Genomic DNA, 22673 nt, shown 5'->3' with positions numbered 1-22673 from the left:
AAGAGAGAATTGCCCAGGATATCAGCATGTGCCTTGAAGCAAAGAAGAGTTGTTTCACCTTGAGTTGTATGTATCTGTTTCCTAAGGCTACAGCAGGCAGCATGTGGTATACCTCATAACATACATTACTCCTCAGGTGCAGGATGTATTACCTCATTAGCTAGAGTCAGTTATTAGAATAGTAATAGTATGTTACAGCTCCCAACAGTAACGGATTATCAGCATAGCACTGAATTTAATTATCTATCTTGCAAAAGCTGCTTAAATGCTAACCAGTGGCCAGCATGGGCAGATACTGCCTTTATTTGATCAGTGCTCTTGTATCAAACATAGAGCCCTTTTTTATTTGACCTTTTCCTTCCTTTTTCATTCTTTCCTTCCAGAATTTTCTGGCAACACATAAGGTTTTAAAAGGTCCCCATCTAACTGCAATATCTTATTTCCTTCTTGAAAATTCTGAGTGTTTTAACATCAAGTCACTCCTGAGATTAATCTAAGTGAGGGAGGTGGCAAAACATCTATTTTCCAGTTTTCCCTGTACACTGTGTTGGTCTCACTGTTTTGTGGGTAGTGCATTTGCCAGTAAAACAAACAGGCAGCCAAGAGCAGACAAGCAAAATGTTCAGAGTGTAAAAGGAAGGAAGGCAGCCTGCAAGTTTCACAGCCATCTTCTCAGGCCCACCATCAAATTTACGGAGGAGCAGTATGTCCTTTGGGCTGTTTATTAATTCTGGAGAATATCTGCAAGAAGATCTATCAGAAAGCTGTTTTAATTAAGAACCCCAAACAATTAAGAATCCCCTCTTCTGGTTCATGGCTGCCTCTTGTCCATTTCTGTGAAATGCTGTACTCAGACACAAAACAGTTTCTCTGCACAGCATGTCCTAAACTTGGAAAAAAACATAGCACCCCTCCCTTCTGTGCACTTTATGATCAGATAGTTTAAGGTTCCGAAATGCCTCCATGTTCCAGACAAGGAGTGAGCAGGGAGTAAGTATCTTACCTCCTCCAAGTAAATGTTATCAATGTCATACGGAGTTCTGACAGATTCCACCATCCAGCTCTCAGGGGTATTTAGATTCAGAGTAAACAGCGGGGACTGAGGCATATCTAGGAATTTGGCAATTGGACCAGGAGCAAAGTTGTCATCTGCTGTGAAAGAAATCTCAGGCTCCAACACATAGCGATAAAAGCTGAAATTCCAAACAGAAAGATACTGGAATGATTTACTGTCATATTTTGTAAGTCATTAACTCTCACTGGCAAGTCATTTTTCTATAACAAGTTTCAAGAAGCTGGCAGTCCACTACTGGACTTTTATTTATAGGATCTTTGCCAAAGGAATCACACTTAACCCAGTGGTATTTGTAAATCAAAAGCATCTCTTGAAGTCTCCACCACTTTACCAGATATATCATTTTATTTTAGGAGACTCTTATTAAAACTTAATAGCTATAACAGTTTAATTAGAACATGGAAGATTTTTTTTCATTTAAATATTTTTAATTTAAAAATGTTTTTTGTCAATATCAAAATGCTTAAAAATGTTGTACTGACTGACAAATTCCCATAAAAATACTTAGAAGTGAAAAATTCTGTTGGAAAATGGGTATATTTTTGTATTTTTACAAGCTGGAAAATAACTCTTTCTGAATTTTTCTTTATTAAATTTCATTTTTGTTTCCATATCTCTTGACACATTATGTTATATAATGCTCTATGAATAGATCAAAATCAAACATTACAATAGCTGTCTTTTATTTTTTAAATCAGAATGAAAACAAGATTCAAATTATTTTCCACAAAATGGAAATTTTAACTTTCAGTCAGTTTTAATCTTTATACAGAATCATCAACTGAACCACTGTGATACAGACAATTGTTCCAGAGTCTGAAATATGCAACAGCAGAGGCAGGCATCATAAACACTTTGTTTTAGTTCACTCTAGGCAGATAAAAGGAATAAAATCTGTTGGGATCTTTTTGTTTTGCAGTATAACTATAGGCCAGTCTGTAACATTCTTCTTGTATTCACATAATTGGAAGTGTTAATTTAGAGTGGCGTATGCAAGTTCTGCAAACATCACAAACCAACTTCAGCTGAAACATCCATTTAAAAGAATACCACACTCTCTATTTCTCTGACATACATAAAAGAAACTACTTGGCACCAACAATTTCTCACATCACCACCCAAAAGGCAATCTGGAAACACATGGATGAAAGTCATGTTATAAGCTCCAAGCAAGGTGAACATCACTCTCCAAGGTACCGGTCTATGTGCATCTGTGTATAACAGACTCAACATGGTCAAGTTACCATGTGAAGCTACACAACTCAAACCAAATTGATGGCTACCTGTAAGGTACACTTCCCAGTGGAGGGCTGCCACATGTAGGATGTTCTCAGGTGTGAGAGCTCAACACATTTGCAAGTGAGACACTGGACAGCATATGTGCAAATAAATTAATCACTGCACAGCAAGGACATGGAACTTTGTTTTGCTTTTCTAATTCTTTTTGGTTTAATAGAGAATATGGCAGACCACTGTAATGATCTTGGTGGGCCACATACTTCTAACAGCTTGAAGCATGCACAGCACACCAGAGTTATGGAGCCTTATAATAAAACTGCATGAACACCTGGGTTAAGGCAAGATTTTTGGTGAAGATTGGCTATGAGGGTCTTTCCTGATTCAAGAATTCTATTTTTATGTCTTGTAAACATTCACCGTATCACCTCTGTCTTATATGCAATGTTTACTATCATATGTCTCCTTTCTCTACTCTGGCATGGAGTTCCTTACCTCTTCAGAGGCATGTCAGAAAGTTTAGACTGGCAGTTCATAAAAACTCTTAGATTCATATTTATCAGTTGATTCAGAACCTAGAGAGAGAGAGAGAGAGAACACATTTTTTTTTAACAAATAAAGCTTTAGGGGAGTATTTAACATAATCCCCCTTTTCAACACTGCTCCCACCTAATTTTATTTAATTGGTGTAATTATCTGTTTCACTGTATTTTTACCCATGATTTGGGGATATTCCAAAAAGTGGGCAAGATGCAGACTTAAAAATATTGTCTGTAGAACTAAACTGGTCTACAATGATCAAACAACAAAATGCTTACAAGCAGCCTTACCATGACCCATTTATTGTTTATTATGTAGTACTATTCATTTTTCATTAACATGCTAAAGAAACTTTTCTGCATTCTATCAAAGGGACTCTTGTGCAAGTATCTGGAGATGCAAGTCTAATTTCATCCATGAAAACAGAAAAATTCTGTCTAAATATGGATTCAAATTTTTGAAGTTAGGCTTCCAATCGGAAGGCTGGTCTGACATTAAAGAAATGGTCTAGCTTGCTAATTAAGAGATAAATGACTGAAGTGTAAACAATTCTATGCTTTGCATATCAGACAGGCTTGCAATCCAAGAATTCAAAAGAAATTTACAAATATTTATTCACTGAAGACTCACAGCTACTCTGTGAAACTGTCTGTAACACATTTAAATAATCCAAAAAACTACCAAACAAATAATTTTAAACTGATTTTAATGTCTCTTAATTGCCACTTAGTGCAATACAAGACTGTATACAGACCAAAAGTAATGGAGCAAGCCTTTGAGCATCTCTGGTAACAGGGTCAACGATAGCCACCACATCGAAGTATGTCTCTCCTTCCTTTGGTCTCAGTTTAACTGCACTAAACAAAGAAAGAGTGACAACAATCTAGATTTAAAGAAGCCTTTTTAAATTAACGGATTTACAGAGAAAGCCTTTGTTGTCCCTCTCACTTCAAAATGATATATTATGTGAGTAAAAATGACAGCAATGATGTCAAATCAGGAAGGTTATGCATGTACTCAAATAAAACCATTTTTAATCACCTGGAGCTGGGTGAGCCAAAGGGAGAACACACATCAGCCATTTGCTTTTTGTAGCCAAATACTCTTATGAAATGTCTACCTTGTGTTTTGTGAAGCCCAAAACATTACTGCCATGTCCTGAGAACATTTTAGGATTTTTCTGTTGCTACACAGGTGTACTCAGAAGCCTACTGAGATATAAACCTAAGATTATGTAGAAGAAACATATTCAATAAATGCAAGCATCAACTTTGTACCTGTATCTCTCTTCAAAAAAATGGTATTCGATCCTTGCTTCTCCTTTTGGCTGAGCTGACAGAAGGGCATCAACCTTCATTACCAAATCGCTTGCCCTGGAAGAAAGAAGGTTTACAAATACTCTGAATAGTTATGTATTTCACTCTGTATTAATGCAGACTGATAGACACAAAATAAGGGCCAGATTATAATATGAGATTATATTTTTTACTGGCTGTGAAAAAAGATTCTTGACTGCTACATCCATGCAGAATAGCACATTTTTTAAGACACACTGTGGTTTGAAAAAGCAACAGGTTTAGGATTTTTTACATGGAGTATAGGTTTCATCATACTCCTCCCTAACCAGGAAGATCACTAGGTAACTCTCATGAAGCTCTGAAGATGTTAAACATGTATAAACTTCATCATCTGCAAAAACTGATTAGTGACCCATCTTCATCACTCCACAATGTGTAACATGGCTTAAGCAGTGCAAAACAGATTTAATTTCAAGGGGCTGAATGTGATGCCTCCAGAGCTTCTCTCAGTAGGAGATTCAAACCCGCACCTCAGTACGCTCACTGGGCTCCCTTTTACACTACAATTCTCTTAGGGAGCTGGAAGCAATCCCATGCATAGAACAAATTTAAAATGCATCGGATTAGCACAATCAGTGAGAAATCACTGTTGGCAATTATTTTCTTTTTAATATTCCCCTGAACAAATAATGTAATATTGAGTGTGTTATAAATTTTCAATTATTAAAAACTTCTTGTAAGCTTAAATTCTGTGGGAGCAGATTAGAAATCTGCAGAACTGAACAATGAAGATGAGTTGCATGTTACAGCAGTGCCAGCTAGTGATGGCCTGTCAGCTCTAATACGAGTCTGCCAACTCTTCCATTATTAACTCTTGAGTTTCATGGATTTACAGCAACAGCTGCTCAAAGTATTCATAACAAGGCCATAAACCTGATTAAATCTGCCAAATTCTAGCATGTTTTCTAACCTAGAATGCAGTTTAACTCCCAAGCTTTTCAGGAAGCTGGGCCTCTGCTTCCCAGGCCCTAGATTCAGCATTGTCCAAACACAGCCCATGTCTTCTTCTCAGTCCTCCTATTGGTATAGAGGTCTCAGTCCTCCTCCCTTTTCCTTTTTTGTTGAGAAGTATGAGCATGGGGATAAAAGAATGAACATATAACACTTAACATCCATTGTTGGAGAATTTTGGTGTGTAAAAAGAATGAAGCTCTTTGTACTTAATCTGTTTGACCATATGAAAAGGTATGCTGTTGACATGTAAAAAGCAGCAGATTGTCATAGGAAGATAATTATGTTCTGCAAGCTGTACAAGCTATGTGAATGGCTTAGAGAAGAGATCCTATACACTTTGTTAGAAGCTCAAATGATAAAACAGAACCATGTGTAGGTTCCAGATTCGTGTGGAAACACAGTTGAATTGTTTTGAGCTTGAAGAGGATAGTTTTAAAATTATGCTATTTTTGAGTGGTATGGATCAGGATGTCCATCTCTCTCTTGCTCTCTCTCTTCCACTTCCACCTGCTTTTCCTAACATTTGCCCCTTAAAAAGCTGAATAACAAAGAATGAATTATGTTTTAAAAACAGCACCTGCTCTTATATTGAAAGTAAATTTATTATTAAAATATGCATTATGCATCTGTATTACTCAATAAATATTAATCAAAGATTAACTAAACCACCAACTGCTCTTGAAAACATATTCCTCATAGCATCTTTTATCCCCCTTTTCAACCTCCCGCTCCTGTTTTTAAATATCTACTGGAGTGATCCTATAGAGCGCACACAGTGTGTAAAAACCTAACCAGAGAGGAACAGGGTTTTCAGATTTAAAGGGTATAAAAACAACTTTTGATCTTAAAAGTTAAAAAAGCAAGAGTTGCCAGATATTATGTGAAGCTAGGCTTCTCATGTTTAATTTATGGAAATGGTAATCCAGGAAGCATCTCTGGGAGCAAATTTATTAGTATGCAGGAATTTTAATGATTGAATCCCTAACACAGGCCACAGTAGCAACTAGCAGAGACATTTTTAGCCACATAAGAAATGGCTTGACATAATCATGAACAAGGAGAACCCATGTACATTTTATTCCACCATATTCTTGTCATCTCTCACCCCATTCCACTATCACTAAGGTAAAACCTTTCCTAAAGCTGAAATCCTCATCTAATAAAAAATGTGCTGCACACCCAAGTCACTCAGCTTCCTGTTCAAATGATTATTTCAGTGATCCAACCTTTGTGGCTATTTGTTTTACATTCATTTCAAATATTTATTTTGACATGAGGTTCCCTGGATTACAGAGAGCTGTAAAAGCTGATTCTACTCCACATAGCAGCTTAAAAAGTGTTTTTTCCCTCCAAGTTATTCCTTTGAATATTCTAACTGGCCCATACATGGTGGGTTGTTTACACTCTCTCTCCAATGTGAACCTTGTAAAATCTAGACCAGGGGTTCTCAATCCCTGGGCTGTGGCCTGGTGCTGGGCTGCAGCGGGTCAGCTGCTGGACTGGAAGTGGCCATGGACCAGCAAACTGCGGTCCCCCCGCCGCCAGAGCTGGGCGGAGAGGCTGTGGATTCTTGTACAGGGCCTGTGGCAGCGCAGGGTTTGGCCCATCTCCCGGCTCGGGGGGGTGGGGGCATCCTTACCTGGCTGCCGGCTGGAAATTCTAGCTGCAGTTGGCTGTGACTGCTGGGCCGTGGTTTGCTGGGCTGCGGCATAAAAAACTTTGAGAACCCCTGATCTAGACAATAGTCTGCTTGCATTTCTAGTTCCACATTACATAAGGCCATGTTATGGTGCAGCCCTGCTTTCAAACTTTCAGTTCTTTTTATATTCACTTACAGATCCTCCTCTACCCCCAACTGCTGAATATGGGATTTGATTTTCTGTCCTGATGTCTTTAATATAATATTCTCCAAGAGGTGGAAGTCATCTTGATTGAACATCTCACCATCTTCCAAGGGACCAATAATCTATGAAAAATACAGATACAGGGTTACTAGGTAAGTGTTGCATTTAAATTTGAAAAAAAGAAAAAACAAATAAACAAAAAATAATTGGAACTTGATCCACAGGGTGCCAAGTGTCCTTGGCTCACAGGGTACTAAATACCTGTGTTAACAGGTCAACATTTTGCACAAACAAGACGTTTAGATACACAAAATATATACTCTTAATAGCTACTGAGCAGTTGGTCAGCAAGACACACATTACACAGAGCAAACTCTTGATGGTACAATGGAATTCCAGACCAAAATCCAACTGCACAGAAAACATCATATGCTGGAGAAATGAGATTTGCCAAATATATTAGAGTTGTGTAGGCAATTCTAACTAAATTGCTAATATCAGGAACAAAATATTATGACTCATCATGCAGAATGTTTAACTACATGTCAAGGAATGTGGAACACTAAAATATGCAATACTCAGTGGCAACTGCTTCTATTTAAAGTCCAAAACTAATTGCTGTGAACAACTGGGCTCCCCAGTTGGGAGCAAAGTATTGCAATTAGAGTATATGTTTAAGTCAAATAGTGCTAGTGTAAGGTGCTGGATGGAGACCTCTGGATATGGACACCATCTATCCCAGCCGTCTCCAACCTTTTTAAATATGAGATCACTGTTGGAATTTAAAAGCAACCCAAGATCTACTGCGCTTCTTCCCTTCCTCCCAGCAGGTAAGTCTGTGGGCAGGGAAGGGGGAGGCAGATGGAGAAAAAATTATTTGGGGGCATGCCCCCCCCAAGCAGGTAAGTCTGTGGGGGAAGCAACAGGGGAAGGGGAAAGGGCCATGGGGGGGCACCAGTCCATGTGTGTGGGGCAGGGCAGATCAAGGCCCCAGTCCTAGCCCCACTCCCTCCCTCACCGCTGGGGCCTCAATCTGCCCCACCCCACAACAGCGGTGAGGGAGGGAGTAGGGCTGGAGCAGGGGCAGGCCCTGCAGCTGGGGCACAGTGGGATGGAGCCACGAGTGGCTCGTTCGGAGAGCATAGGGAGCAGGAGGCACGTACCCCAGGAGGGCACAGGGGGTGTGTGCTCCTGGATCTTCAGGTGGGGTGGGGTGGGGCAGGCTACAGCTGCGGGCTGGGCGCTTCCTGGCTGCTCTAAGGCCAAGCAGCAGCAGCACTGGGAGCAGGGCTATGGGGGGTGCTGCAGCCACCCAAAATGTTGCTGTAGTTCCCCCAACCCCCACTCCCAGGGCTGCCACCACCCACTCTGAGCACAGCATGGGCTAGCCCCACCCTGCCAGGAACAGCCAGCACAGCCTTCCTGTTCCCCGCCCCCCCATCAAGGGCATGGGGGCTGTGTACCCGGGATCTGCACGGGGCAGGGTGGCTGCTGCTGCGGGCTGGGATGGTGCACCATGCTGTTCCTGGTGGAGGCTGGGCTGCACTGTGCTTGGGGCGGGCGGCAGTGCTGCGAGCAGGGTTTGAGAGGGGTAACAGTGAATTTTTGGGTGGCTGCAGCCCTCACTCTCCCCCCATAGCCCCACTCCCAGTGCTGCCACCGCCCGGGCCGAGGGCAGCGCAGGCCAGCTTCCCACCAGGAAGAGCCCAGCCCTAACCCACAGCTGCAGGCCGCCCTGCCCCGCCCTGCATGCAGATCCAGGGGCACACGCCCCCATGGCCTCCCAGGCTGTGTGCCTCCACCTCCCTGTGCACCCCTGGACAAGCCACCCGCAGCTCTGTCCCACCCTGCCCTGGTTGCAGGGCCTGCCCCTGCTCCAGCTCCACTCCCTCGCTGCTGCTACAGTCGCCCGTGCTGCCCCGTGTCTGGGGGGGCCACTTGCCCCCCTGATCTGTGCACAGCGGAGGCGGCTGCCGTTGTGGGCTGGGCTTTGCACCCGAAGCCCCGCTGCAGCTGGCCTGGGAGCAGCCAAATACCACAAGTCCTGCCACTGGGCTGAGCCGTACCTGCAAGTGGCCAGCTGCAGTGGGGCCTGAGGCACAACAGCAGCCGCCTCTGCCCCGCGCAGAGATGGGGAGAGAGGCATGTGCCCCCAAGGCCTCCACCAGGGTGTGCCCAGCAGTGGGAGCTTCCCCTACTCCTGGATGACCTCCCGAGCTCCAATCCTTCCACCACCACCCAGGCTGGGGCCCCATTTACCTTCCCCTGCTCCTGGCTGGGCCGCACCATCCCTCCCTTACCGCTGGGTGGGGTGTGTGTGCACGCACCACTTCTCTCTCCCGATGCCAGATGCAGCAGCAAATGTTGCATCTGTCCAGCAAATCTGCCTCAGCTTTGAGCCAGAGTTAGTTTCTCAGCAGTTGGAGGGTAGTTTGAGCTATGTTACCCCTTTAGCCCTGGTAGTCCAATTAATGTCAACAGTGATCATGCTTTTTGTGCACCTGAAACTACTGACTACAGCCAAAAACTTCCCATAGATCAAAGAGCCATCAGATGATAGGAACTTTTGGCCGCTGTCAAGCTGAACATAAACCAGAGACTTCAACGGGAAAGATTCTGCCATCCATTACCAGACCTCTATGACAAAGTTCCCCTTGATGGCCACATTTTGAATACATCGCTCAAGCTGCTAAATGAGCTCACCCTTCCATTGCTGATCACTGCTCTCTGTCCTTTCTTCAGCTTCAAAACATCTCTGCAGTACACAGCATGAGACAGAACAAAATCTACTTTGGGAGATTCAAAGGCATCTTTGAAACTATTTATATCCATACCCTGAAAGAGAAAAGTAATAATTAGTCTCAGACCTGGGATCAATAGAGACCAAATAAAATCCAGAGGCCACTGACAGATGTTGAACTAAGAGAGCAATGTGATCCAATCCCTCATCCCAACAATTGCGCCTCCTGCCCTGTCACATGGACATGACAGGACACACAACTGCAATCCTGGGGCCCCCACACACCAGCGAGTTTAAACCTGCACACAGGGCAGCCTTGCAGAGCTGCTCAATGCACAGTTTTAAACCTACAGAGCAGAGGAGGCTCGTAGTCTTCCCCAACCTGGTACCTGCCAAGCTGCACAGGGGGCAGTGCATACTGGGCTGCTCTGCTGCGCAGGTGTATACTTCCCAGCTGGGGGGAGCCTATCACCTCCCCTGGCCTGTAAAGTCCAGTACTGCAGCCTAGCAGAGGACTGTACCACTGGGTTTAACATGCCACATGTGCAAATTAATGTGCAATACAAACCAGGAAAAAAGCTGTAAACTGGAGGTCATCCTAAATGTCTCAGGTTTTAGCCCAGATCAAAATACAAGTGGCACAGTCATTTACATAGGTAGCCCTTCAAGCTGTATTGCTGCCCCTCTGCCAGTAGGTAGAAGGGAAAGCATGTGACCAGACAGGCTTGTCCCTTGAATGACTTATAGACACACATCATTGACTGGGAGAGGAGGAGTGTTAGCACATTTTATCTTGTATACTTCACAGGTACTTGAAGCAGGACAATGGACCCATTGGTCCATTGGCTGGTTTGTATCCTGCATTAATTTAAACCTGGGCTGCTACTACTCAGCAGGTACATCTACAAGTGAAATTAAGATGAAGCAATAAACTCCGGATTTCATGGATTTACAGCAACAGCTGTTTTGAGTCAGTTTAAACTGCTTCTGAGCGCAGCATCTATATATGCACCCAGAGGAGCAGCAATTTGAATTGGGGCAGGGCAAACCTGGGTGGGCAGGGGGTATGGGACATGGGGAGGAAGGGTGCAGCTCCAGGTGGTGGCATCGGGAGGGGGGTGGGGGCTGGTTGGGACACGAGGGTTCTGACCCTGCAGAGCTGGGCTAGGCAGCAGTGTGGAGTCTGGCCCCTGCCTAGTCATCATCTACGTGTTTATTTTAGCACAGTTAATTACTCTTCCTTAAGACAGTACTGTCCCTTACAGTACTACCTTACAGCAGAGTTCATTAGTTCACTGTGCCCTAACACCAGCGCACACATAGACGGTGATGCCTTACTGTGGAGCTAATTAGTTTACTCTGCAGTAAAGCGCATGTGTAGATGCAATGCAGCAGGTTTAAACCCATGGGTTTAAACTTGTTGATGTGTAGAGCACAAGACTGTAATCCCAGGCTCCATGCACTTTATAGAAAGTAAGTCATCACGGACCAGTCCCTGATGCTGGGCTCCCCACATCAGCAGTCATGCAACTAGGATCTGATTAATTTTATCCGTGATACTCAAAATTGCTCATCTTGCCATGCTTGTGTTCCAGTGATGTGTGAAACATTTCTGGGGCTGGTTTACCATTTTATCACACATAAGTTGTTTGCACGTGTGACATTTTATAGCATATGGTACGATTAAAGGTGTTAATCACACCATAAATGTAAAATTTGTCAGGGCCAGACAGGCACTATTTTTAAATGACCTTCACATGTTTCTTAAAAAAACTTCACTAATAAATTTTGCTACAACCTAATCCACAGATTCTTCTTGTCTCCAATCACTTTTCTATTCTGTTGTTAAACCCTGACCTTTTTGCCCGCATCCCCATGATCAGGGGCATGCAATTGCTGTGGGGGAAAAAGCAGCAACACAAATTTATGCCACTGCTTTTTGCCCCAGTGCACACCCCTGTGTGTGAGGTTAGCTCAGCGAAAAATGCTCTGGATGGAGAAGGGAAAGCTGGGGCCAGCACCTGGGCTGGCCTTACCAGGGGTGCTGGGAGCCTCCCAGGGCTCCTGTGGTGGTGATCTGGGCACATGGAGCTAGCAGCTGGAGTGTGGTTCTGGCTGGCCAGGCTCTGGTTCTGGGTGGCACCCTCTGCTGCCATGTGCACTGCTCCACTTTTTTCCAGGTGCTTTTTTTTTTTTTTTTGATACCAGGATTTCCTGGTATCTAAATTTGCCTCCATGCTGCAAACACACAGTATGGAGAACCAAATCACATGACTGAAGTGCGTTCTGTGGCACCTCAAAATGCATGTGCATGCTTGTGTTGACATGGCCTGTCTGTCTTTTTCAAACATCCTCATGACTTGAGATGACAGTGCCTCATTCTTTTCTGCAGTTCCTGCCACTTGGAACATTCATCATGTATTTCTCTATCCTTAGTGGTTTGACAGTTTTTCACATCTCATCAGAAAATGATTTCTATTTTTTCCTATTTCTCTTAAAAAGGGATCAAATTTAAGACACAATCAACTTCATTAAATTGCCAGTAACTTTGAGCATTCATCCTGAATTCCCAACTGACAAGTTTAAGAAAATATTAATTGTTACGGTATTTCTGTTTACACTTTTGGCATCCAAAAACCAAATACATACCAAAAGGGAAATCCAGGATGCCCCAAACATCACCAAGTGCACAAGATAAATTGGAAGGGAAAAACATCCCATCCTCCAGCTATAAATTATGCCAGAGAAAAATATAACAACAGAAGATGAACATTTTCAGATGGCAAATAAAACTGAGAATGGTTTTTCCATCTCATAATCTCTCCTTTGACTTTTTGAAACTTTCTTTTAAAAAGTTTTCATTTTGTATTTAATGCATTAAAGCATTATGAATGATGTATTAAAGTCAATATAAGAATAAAAAATGACTGTACTTTCATAGAAATAAAAAAAAAATTAAGACTACTGGATTTAAAGACATAAAGGAAATAACTGTACTCAGTTAGAAAAATCTTATGGCCTGTTAAGGCCAGGAATTAGAATTTCACTATCTGACATCATTTCACATTTTCTGTGAACACATGGGATTGGAAAATTCTGCTAACACAAAGAAGTGCAGCAAAGCACAGCATCCCACCACAGCAAAAGCCCTCACGTGTACTTACCCCAACAGCAAATTCTGCAATGTCAGCTCCTGCCTCCAATGCCTTTGCTATTTCCTCTTTGGCCATTTTAGTAACGAAATTCTTGGCATTATTCGATGTTTGCGTTTGTAAAGCTGCCCATATAGCCCTGGTGATAAGTGTGTTCTCATTGGATGGCTCTTCACTGGGGTTATTAATCATGCTAATTCGGACATTATTGCTGGATTTCTGTGTTTTAATGAAATGCAAATTAAAACAAGTTCAGAATTCTATGAGTAGAATAAATCTATTATAATAACATTCAATCAGGTAGACAGCAGTACAAGGATACCAGGACTAAGTACAATGAACAACACTAACTTAATTTATTTATTCTTTGTACAGCACAAGCATGCTTGAATTTTTCCAGAGATATGAAGTAAATGTTACTGCCTCAAAAGTCAAATAATAATAGACTCCCCAATTGCTGTATATATTGTATGTATTTTGCATTTTTGCTCTATGCTAAAGTAAAGTCACCTCTGAAATAAAAATTGGCAGATCTAAAGAAAAAAAAAGACAAAACATGAAAAATGTATTTCCCCAACACAAACTGGGAAAAAGAGTTTTGATAGCTAGGTTGTAATTTAGTTGGGATAAACTGGAGCCAATAGTCAATGCATAACAAATAGCCACTTAGGGTATTACTAACTTCAATAAAGATCTCAAAGCTGGCACATCTGTAGCACAGCTGTGGCACATAATACCCTAGTGCAAACACTGACATAGAAGGAAGAGAAGCAGAGCAAAATCATTTTCCTGCTGCTCCTTTTTATGTATTGAGAGAGAGAAATGAAGAAAAAGTGCACCATGCTTGCTTGGAACAGTGATCCATAGTTCTTCAATATTCAATGCAAAATCTAAGTTGTTTCTGACTTCAAAATGAACAATAGTTGAGAAAGTCCAAGGTCTGCCTTCTCATCACAAACAGAAAATGTTTCCCTCCTCACTTTAACATTTGTATTGAGTAACTGGATGGCTTTGATCAGTGCACCCTGAAATATATGTATAATAAGGCTGAGTTACAGGATAAAATTTCAAAATTCTTGGGGGGGAGGAGAGGGGCAGTGCCATTAAAGACTACTGTAATGATCCTGGAACTGAACATTCCCCTTAAGCCTTGGAAAAACAAGGTTTCATACCCTACAAGGCATAGTGTTAAACTCATCTGTTTTTTTCAGGCTTTTGCTGGAGGAGGAAATTGGAAAGAACTGTTACAGAGAAATCTAAACAGACTTAATATTTCTCAATTTGTTTTTGTAGCATGTACAGCTGGATGCCCAGAGAGCAAAAGAAAAAAGTATATCCATTTAAACAAGCTTAATACTTGCTCATTTGAATGTGCAATTTTGTGAGCAGGTAATGTACTGAAACATATCAGAATCCTGCCAAAGTGCTTCTCCTGTGAGCAGAAATATTACCTACCTGATGCTTGATAGCATCATACAACAATTGTCTCCCAGAAGCTTTATCAAAATCTCCAACGATCCAAAAAGTAACTGGTCTAACAAAAGAATCATCTGTAAAAGGATAACAAAAGAACAATTTAGAAAAAAGGCCAGCTCTTGAGTATTTTTACAGTGGCATTACGCTGGAAAAAGCACACATACATGCATGGGTTTAAGAAACTAAAGAGCACAAGGGGAAAAAGCAGATGAAGCAAAAGAGTGAGAGTGACAGCATCAAGAATAGTGGCATTACTATTAAAATAAGCTTGATGTTCTTATTTAACCCCCAGGAGCAACATGCAATCTATTTCTGAACTGAATTAATATTTGGCTACCTGTTAAATTTAAAAAAGATAAGGAACGTTAAGAACCTGCAAGTAAATTATAAGTACTAACATGCTTTTTTATTGTTGTTCTGAAGCTGTAGCTCACAATCCATTTTGTACAGAAAAATAATATCAGAGGGCTAAAGGAAACATGCATTTAGTTTCTTTTCCATTACCCACAGGTTCTAAGGCTAATTTTATTCAGCTAACAAAAGTTTCCCAATAGTGTAAGAAAAAAAGAAAGTGCTAAAGCTGAAGTTACCATAGATCTCCTTGGAGGACATTCCTAAACAAAAGGAGAAAGGGAAATAAAAAAGAGTCTAAGAAAAGGAAAACACCATTAATCCCTATAATAAACTCACGAATAGTAGGAAGCGATTACAGCGTAGATGGGAATCCTGAAACCAAGCCACTACAACTACATGCAAGTGAGCAGGCACAAGCTATGCCAGCAACACCATATAAAGCTTTGGGGTTCCTCAAATACATTTTAAGTGAGTGAAGAACAACATATCCAATTCTTAACAGGAATTTAGGAAGACCCTAGGGCCAAACTCCCCCGCATTTTTGCAAATGCCCTGATATTATGAGCTATACGTGACCAGCTACTGATGTTATGTCTTACTACCAAAGCAAAATCAGCAATGCCACTGCATTATCAATGCAGAGGTTTGAATATCAACCACTGAGTCAGCAATGCATAACATTTTCCATTATTTAGTAGAGAAACATGCAACATTATTTCTGTAATCAGTCACTGAATATTCAGTTTCTTGAGTGGCTTCAGGTACAGTAGGCAGTTCAAAACAGTGTGACTCCATGAACAGAAACTATCAATTTAGAAGCTGAGATCAGCAGACAGCAAGGAAAGTGAACATTAAGGTAAGCTAATCTGAGCTAAGGGAATTCTAGCTGTAAATGGGCACAAACAATTCTCTAACAGGTTTGCAAATACTGTTTCATGCATACATATAGTTTCCAGAGGAACATCTGCTCCTCTATCCTCCCAACAACATACCACAAAAGAAAATGTGCTTTCAAACAAGTTTTAAGATGTTAGGTGGCATTTCATTCCTTTTTAATTGTCTAAGTCAGTGGTCAGAAACCTTTTAGGAGGTGCAGACCAAAGTAGCACAGTGTGGTCCAAAGGTGGGCCCCCTCCACTACATTGTTGCCAATCACTGCTCAACCACCACTCCCCCTGCCACTGAAGGCTGGATGAAATCACTCAGTGGGTCACATCAAGTCTGAGGGCCACAGCTAGCCAACCCCCTATGTAAATAGCCCTTTTCTGGTTGTCTGTTTGGCATTTTTTGACACTTAAGTGCCCAGAAGAATGCTATTCCTAGACATATAGCCCTGCACACAGGATGACTGTGTGCAGCCTGGACACATGCCGTAGTATCCAGGGCAGGTAACATCCTTTGAAGCCTAAAAATGTAGTCGACTAAAACCCATGGCTAAGACTGGGAGAGGGAAGCAGGATCTCCTGTCTTTTTTCCCCCCAGTAACTCAGTCACTACTCACCTAGGGAGACAGAGAACCTGGAACTAGGGCACTCGTCACCCAAAGGGGATTTGAAGCTAGGCCCCTCTGACTTCTTAGTACAGCACTCTAATTGCCATACAACAGATCAACCATTATGCACTGCCTTCTCCAGTGCTCCTTTTGAAGCTGGCCCCCTGAGTAGCCAAGATAGGGAGCCATGTGTATGTGGAGCCAGGAGGAAGAAGGCAAGCCAGAAGATGTAAGGCTCAGAGAGGGAGCTGCTGGCCTGTAATGCAGGGGCCCTTGGGTTCTAGCCTGGGACCTTACTCCTAGTGGCTCAACTTTAAGAGGAGCACATAGGTATTTGACTTCCCAGGTGAGGGTCCTAGCCACTCAGCTACTAGGGGCAAGATACAATATCTCTCTTTCTCCCTCTCACATTTCGCTGCCAGTGTGCAAGTCTGGTCTGTGTGTGTATAGTCATCCATGCATACAGGACTATACCATCCAGGAATACAATTCCTCTGTGTGCGTAAGTGCAAAAATGCCATGAAAATAACCAAATCTGGACACTTAGGAAACCAAGAATAAAACAAAATGTCACCCACAGGGCTGGTTTAGTGCTCCAGACAAAGAACACATGGAACTGGTTCAGAAACGACTGAGTGCACCTGAACAAAGGGCTAGGCAAGGGACAGAAGGAGTGCTGGGAACATGTAAAGCTGCACAGGGAGGTGGCACTGTTTGGGCAAAGTACCAATGAGAAAGAGGGAGTTAAATGCACAAAGGGATTGTCCCTTAAACAGAAAGGAAACGCAAGAATTAAAGTAGCAGAAAGTCAAAAAATGTAAAAGTCCAAAATGGGCACAAATGAAGAGGCTGGATAAGCACTGTACAGGGATTTAAAAGTAGCCTCCTAGCACTGGTGCAGGGTGTTGGACCAAATGACCCTTGAGGTCTCTTCCAACCTTATGGTTCCATGACAGCCATCACTTCACCTTTTACAAACTCTTGGCTTTGCACCTATACCTTTGCCACATGTATCTGATGGTCTCCCATTTCATGCTAAGCCTCACCCTCTTCCTGCCTTGTGACCAATTCTAACAGGATTAATTCCTTTCATATCCTCAGCACCAGTTCCCTTTCCTTATTCTCGATCCCCCGAGTGGATCTTCTCTTACACTGTGAACACTTCAGGGAGGGAAACATGCACTATAAGCAATCTAACATTTGCATCACAGTAGCATACAGAAGCCCAAGTCAGGTTTGAAGTCTAGTTGTGTTCAGTGCTGTATGCACAGAGATAGATCTGAGTTTGTATTTTAAATTTCAATTGTTACCTTTCTTTGTTAAGTAGGTCATGCTATTGGCTATAGCAGCTGTCTTATCTTTGGAATCCAAGACAGTAAATCTAGCAAAATCATCCACAAAGAAATTATCTACAGGAAAAGATACAGAACACATTAGGTGCAAAAACATATTATAGTAGTATATAAAAAAAGAAAAAAAAACATTCATTTGATTGGCCTAAGCCAAATACATCCCAATATTTTTATGTTGCTTGTGTATTTGATTTCTTGCTTGTATATTTAATTTCTTCTGCTCCTGCCTAAAATATTAATGAATATGACTTATCTCAGAACACACACCAAGAGCTATCTATCATTCCTGTTATTCAAATTCAACTGAAATAAATGGTTCAGCATTCCATTCAGTTAACTAACCTTGTGTAATAATATGTATTAAAAAGCCATTGTGTCACTACCCTGCAAGCTATTAAAGGAAGACCACCAAAAAAAGGCATCCACAATTGTATTTTAATGTGCACGGTATCTGTGGATTCAACAAAACTGATACTTTAACCATGAAAATTTTTACTGAAATTTGTAGTCTAGCAACCCTATTTCAAAGGGACTGCATCAGTCTCTCTTCAAGAGAGATTCAGGGGTAAAGCAACACTGACTGCAGAGTATTATCTAGTGCATGAGTGTACTATTCTGTAATTTAGCTAGTGCTACCAAGTCTCGCAGTGTTATAAGTCAGAAAACTCCCTGAAGTTCTTTAGATGAAAGTAAATGGACACTACCTTAATTACTTTGAAAAAAATTGTAGATATATGTATCATATATACATATGTGAGCAAGCCTTGTTAATGTGCGCTATCTTTTTGTAGGAGTGTGTTCCACAGGAGAACCCTGTTCTTGTCATCAAATGCTTTTATGGACTGGGTTCACAGCAACTGAAAAATTCCTTACTAGTTGCAGTTAGATCTAAGTACTCTCTGTCAGATGTCAAGATCCTCGAATTGATCCTTGGAACAACATTAGGTTGGTTCATGATATAGTCAACCACATCTTGATCATTGGACAATTCAACCTGAAGGAAGGAAAATAAGTGTAAGTAACTGCTCAGGAACAAAGTTACCATGTGAATTAAGGTAGCTTATTTACATATAGAGCCTGATTTATAATTTTAAATGGGCTCCCAAGACCTTCCAGCAAATCGGGTCTCCCTTTGAAATCACAGTTGAGATATTACATACCAGGTACACAGCTCTCTGGAAGAAGCTAGTGGTTTCTAGGATTTTGTGCATTGTTACAGTTTCTAGGTCATCAGGATCCAGTTGCTCTTTTTGAAAAGGCATTCCATTGAACAGCACAATGGGCAGAGGACCCACCCCTGTCTGCTCATAGTAACTTCTCCCTTCCTGAAATAAAAGGAAAGATCACATATTAGTATATCTCCTCATTACTGCATAGAAGAGTTGTGGTGTCCTCACTGTAACATACTGTGTCTCTACCCAAGTCTAATTTTGAACACTCCTAGAACAGGACACTGGAAGTTTTAATGACTTGCATATATATTCTAAGTATCAATACAGAAAGATTAAATATCTGTTACATACGTTATCTAGCAAAGAGGACTACAAAACAAAAGTGGAAGGTTTAATTCTTCTATATTATCAAAAAATAAGAATATATAATCAAATTGTTTTATTAAACCCAGACACTTATGGGTATTTAAGCTAAAAAAACAACCCCCCACCCTCTTAATCTCTCTCTCTCTCACACACACACACACACACACACACACACACTACGAACAGCAAAATTAGCTAGATATCTATCCATGCTGTAGTAGTGCTGGAATGATGTTGTACCCATGATAGTTCAGAAAAAAATGTGACAGGTATGGATTTCTGTGGGCAATATCTTTCACTGAATCAAGTGCATGGTCAGGAGGCATTCAGACAAGCTTTCCCATACAAGGCACCTTCTTCATATCTGAGAAAAGCAGGCATTACATGAGCCACGAAGTAGGTGGAGTAATAGTTTGGGTTAAACTCCATATGTAAATAAAAACAGTCTGCTGGGCTGTGAAATAGCAGAACAGAGAGATATTAACAGCTAGCAAAGAAGAAGAATGCAGAAGAGAAGACAGCCTGATTAGTGGAAAAGCATGATCATTCAAGAAGGAAGAGGGCGATTAATACCTATGGAGTGCACAGAGATTAGAAGGGATCAGGAAAATTATAATGAGCTATGAAGTCAGTCTAAATCTCTCCCAACCATGCAGATAGTCTAATAAAAGCTATCACCAACAAAAATCCTTGCCTCTAGATATCTGTTTAAACCAAAGTCTCAACAAAATGAGAATGCCCAAGACAAGAATGCCCAACTTGAACTCCAGTCATTCATAAGAAAAAATAAAGTTGGCATTTGTATCAAAGTCTTTATAAAAAGAAACCTAGGTCTTAACAGTCCCATGCAAACACACATTCTCACTATTTTTTTAACCATCTTACTGTCAATTTTTATTACATTCAGCAATCTGGAAGCTAATTCAGTTTCTCTAGACAATTCTCCCAGTACTGCCAAATGAAGTAGGCATAAAATTAACAAAAACTTCTGGCTGCAGCCAGAAGGAGCTATCTCAGGTTGGTGATAAAGCGCTAGGACCCTGCCACCACCTGCACTTTTTTCCCCAGGAACACAAGTAGAGTGCCTGCAGAAACCAACCCTCCACTGATAAATGCTACCAAATCCCCAATTCTAGTGGCTGGATCCAAAGGTTGCATAGCCCATATCTGGCCTATGGGCCATAGATTGCTGACCCCTACCTTAGACCAATTCACTACCATCATCATTCTTCTCTCTGGTGTTGGGAGGTTTTAGCAAGCAGCTGGACGAGGCCTTGTGTTCTGCTACACCTTTCCCAGATTTCTATTTTAGCCTCCAAATTTTCAAAGTACTGTTCTACCAAAAGCTAACAAAATCATCTTCATTATATGCTACCAGTGCTAATCTCCACACTCTTCCAGAACAATTTTCCCAGCAAGCAGCATCAATTACATGGGCCAAGTGTGAGAGAACTTTGGAATGTGAGAAGAGAATATAACTGCCTCCATCAATCCTACTGCAGAATATTGGCTGAAGTAGCCTTCATGGTCTTGCTGCTCCCTCCTGCACAGCCTACAAAATAGGCATAGAAATCCAGCCTGTCATTGCAGGGTGGCTGCACACAAGGCTCCACAAGAGGGCTCTCTGCTCCAGCACACAGGTAGGATCTGCCCTTTCAAGCACTCTGCCCATTCCTTTCGATGATGTTATCCATTAAGAACCATACCACATCTATGTGGTAATTGGTAAGACCTCTCTCGCAGTTCAGAAAGCTCTTTTTCTATTTTATGTTCGGCATTCAGATTCATGTGAAACACTTTTTAGTTGTTTGAGGACTATTCACCATAATAGGTTGTGCCAGAAAAGACACTAATGGAAATAAACATAAAAAAACTACTGAGCTCACACTCGATGTACTGGCTGAAATCCTAAAGGAGATTAAAAAAAAAAAGGCACATGAAAAGAAATAGTGCTTTATCTCACAAAATTCTTACCTTCCTATTTTGGTCATAAGCAGAATCAATTCCCAGAATGCTGTTCACTTCCACATAAGGATATTGCTTCTCAAGAACACTAACTACATGTTCAACCTTCAGTTGATCGCCCGTTTTGACTTTGTTATACATCTAAGAAGGAGATGCAAATACAGTTTTACAGCTATCAATGAATTGTCATCCTCTTCCCACCAGTGTTACATATCATCTGTATTCCAATATGAATATAGAGTCTTAAAGGCTTAAAATATTCTTTACTATGTGTAAGAATCATCTCATGAGTGGTGCTCAAATGTTTCCAATGCACGGGCTGGATGAATGAAATGGCCCAGGCTGTGTCATCCGGCCCATGGGGCTCCCCACAAGTTCAAAACTTCAGCAACAGGGGAGCAGTGGCAGTGTTAATTGCCATAGGGCTCACAGGCCATTAATGGTGACATCATTCCCCATTGCTAAATTTCCAGGCCCACAGAGAGCCCCACAAGCCAGATGACTCAGCTCCACAGGCTCTACTTCAAGCACCACTGATCTACACCAGAAATAATCAACCTTTTTAGACTCAAAGCACCCCTGAATAGACTTGAAACCCCTTGGATAGACTCAAGGCACCCCTTGGAAAATGCCAGCTCTAAGTTTCCACTCTATTTTTGACCACAGCGTAAAGCATTTTTTTGTTGCAAAGAACTCAGAAAGACCACAACTATGGATTTCTACTTCAATTTCTGGGTTTATCTAGTGAATCGTGTTTGGAAACTGTGGCACCCTGGTTGAGAATCACTGACCTACATGTACAAAGCCCAGTGGCGAAACACTACTAGCTCTGAAAATTAACCTGCTATGCCTTAGTTATTCAATGGTAGTGTAAGAGTGATGCTGTAGTTGTGTCTCACAACATCTTATTTTGATAAATCTATCACTGTAATGCTCAACTTCAATAGTGGCTGGAATGGCAGCAATATCTTGTAAATTAAAAATATTTCTAAAACGTGCAATAATGTAAGCCTTAAATTATACAAATCAGAAGAGCTCCCTGTTTCTCTCAGAGTTGTCCTAGTAAATTTCCTTACACATGGAGCCACTGTGATCTGGGGGGCTGACATGCTATTTGTAAAGTGGCAAACTACTTGCTTCCCTTTTGTAAAGGTGCAAAATGATATTTCTTTGACTTGCGACTAATTTCTCTCTCAAAACAAATCTGAGGGGAAAAATACAGTTTTCAAGCCAGTAGCAATTAAAAGAATAAGTGTCTAAATATTATCACATTAGCACAATCTTTCAGACATCAGCTATTCAAACATCTTATTTCTAAATTAACACTTACAGATATTACAGTCTGGAAAGCGTAATTATTATCTGATTCTTGTGCAACATAATTATATGCCCTAAGAAGAGCAACTCCAGCATCCTGTAGTCCATCAATATCTTCTGAGTCATTGACCACAAAAACTAGACCAATCCTGTAAAAAGAAAAAAATTCATTTGTCATGGTCCATGTATATAACTAGATATGTATTTACATCTTCACAGAACAGCAAATGATGATCAGAATCTTAAGAAAGGGTTCTTGCTGGTTGACTAATAAACAGAC

At 41.3% G+C, this 22673-nt stretch overlaps 1 protein-coding gene and 1 long non-coding RNA gene across 4 annotated transcripts in view; one reads left to right on the top strand and one right to left on the bottom strand.

The window, feature by feature from the left end:
• The window catches only part of UGGT1 (UDP-glucose glycoprotein glucosyltransferase 1), a 77887-nt gene that overhangs the window by 20579 nt on the left and 34635 nt on the right, over positions 1 to 22673 (bottom strand). For 2 of the 3 annotated variants that reach the window (XM_025209609.1, XM_006016004.3), the window contains exons 16-29: positions 22407 to 22542; positions 21086 to 21217; positions 18734 to 18898; positions 18447 to 18567; positions 17532 to 17630; positions 14966 to 14989; positions 14355 to 14449; positions 12912 to 13118; positions 9711 to 9842; positions 6999 to 7129; positions 4129 to 4224; positions 3606 to 3708; positions 2807 to 2886; positions 1004 to 1193 (exon numbers count right to left, since the gene is read on the bottom strand). In XM_025209609.1, the coding sequence (XP_025065394.1) occupies positions 1004 to 1193; positions 2807 to 2886; positions 3606 to 3708; positions 4129 to 4224; positions 6999 to 7129; positions 9711 to 9842; positions 12912 to 13118; positions 14355 to 14449; positions 14966 to 14989; positions 17532 to 17630; positions 18447 to 18567; positions 18734 to 18898; positions 21086 to 21217; positions 22407 to 22542 (1711 nt within the window). The remainder of the gene's footprint in view (positions 1 to 1003; positions 1194 to 2806; positions 2887 to 3605; positions 3709 to 4128; positions 4225 to 6998; positions 7130 to 9710; positions 9843 to 12911; positions 13119 to 14354; positions 14450 to 14965; positions 14990 to 17531; positions 17631 to 18446; positions 18568 to 18733; positions 18899 to 21085; positions 21218 to 22406; positions 22543 to 22673) is intronic. The other variant, XM_025209625.1, reaches the window with a different exon arrangement.
• LOC112551031 overlaps positions 1 to 22673 on the top strand; it is a 58952-nt gene that overhangs the window by 33824 nt on the left and 2455 nt on the right. The window contains exon 2 of the long non-coding RNA XR_003095141.1: positions 7001 to 7159. This is a non-coding gene — a long non-coding RNA (uncharacterized LOC112551031). The remainder of the gene's footprint in view (positions 1 to 7000; positions 7160 to 22673) is intronic.

This window comes from Alligator sinensis, unplaced genomic scaffold (assembly GCF_000455745.1).
Source record: "Alligator sinensis unplaced genomic scaffold, ASM45574v1 scaffold237_1, whole genome shotgun sequence".
In the NCBI taxonomy this organism is placed as follows: domain Eukaryota; kingdom Metazoa; phylum Chordata; order Crocodylia; family Alligatoridae; genus Alligator; species Alligator sinensis.
This window is presented reverse-complemented; position numbering and strand designations above follow the sequence as displayed.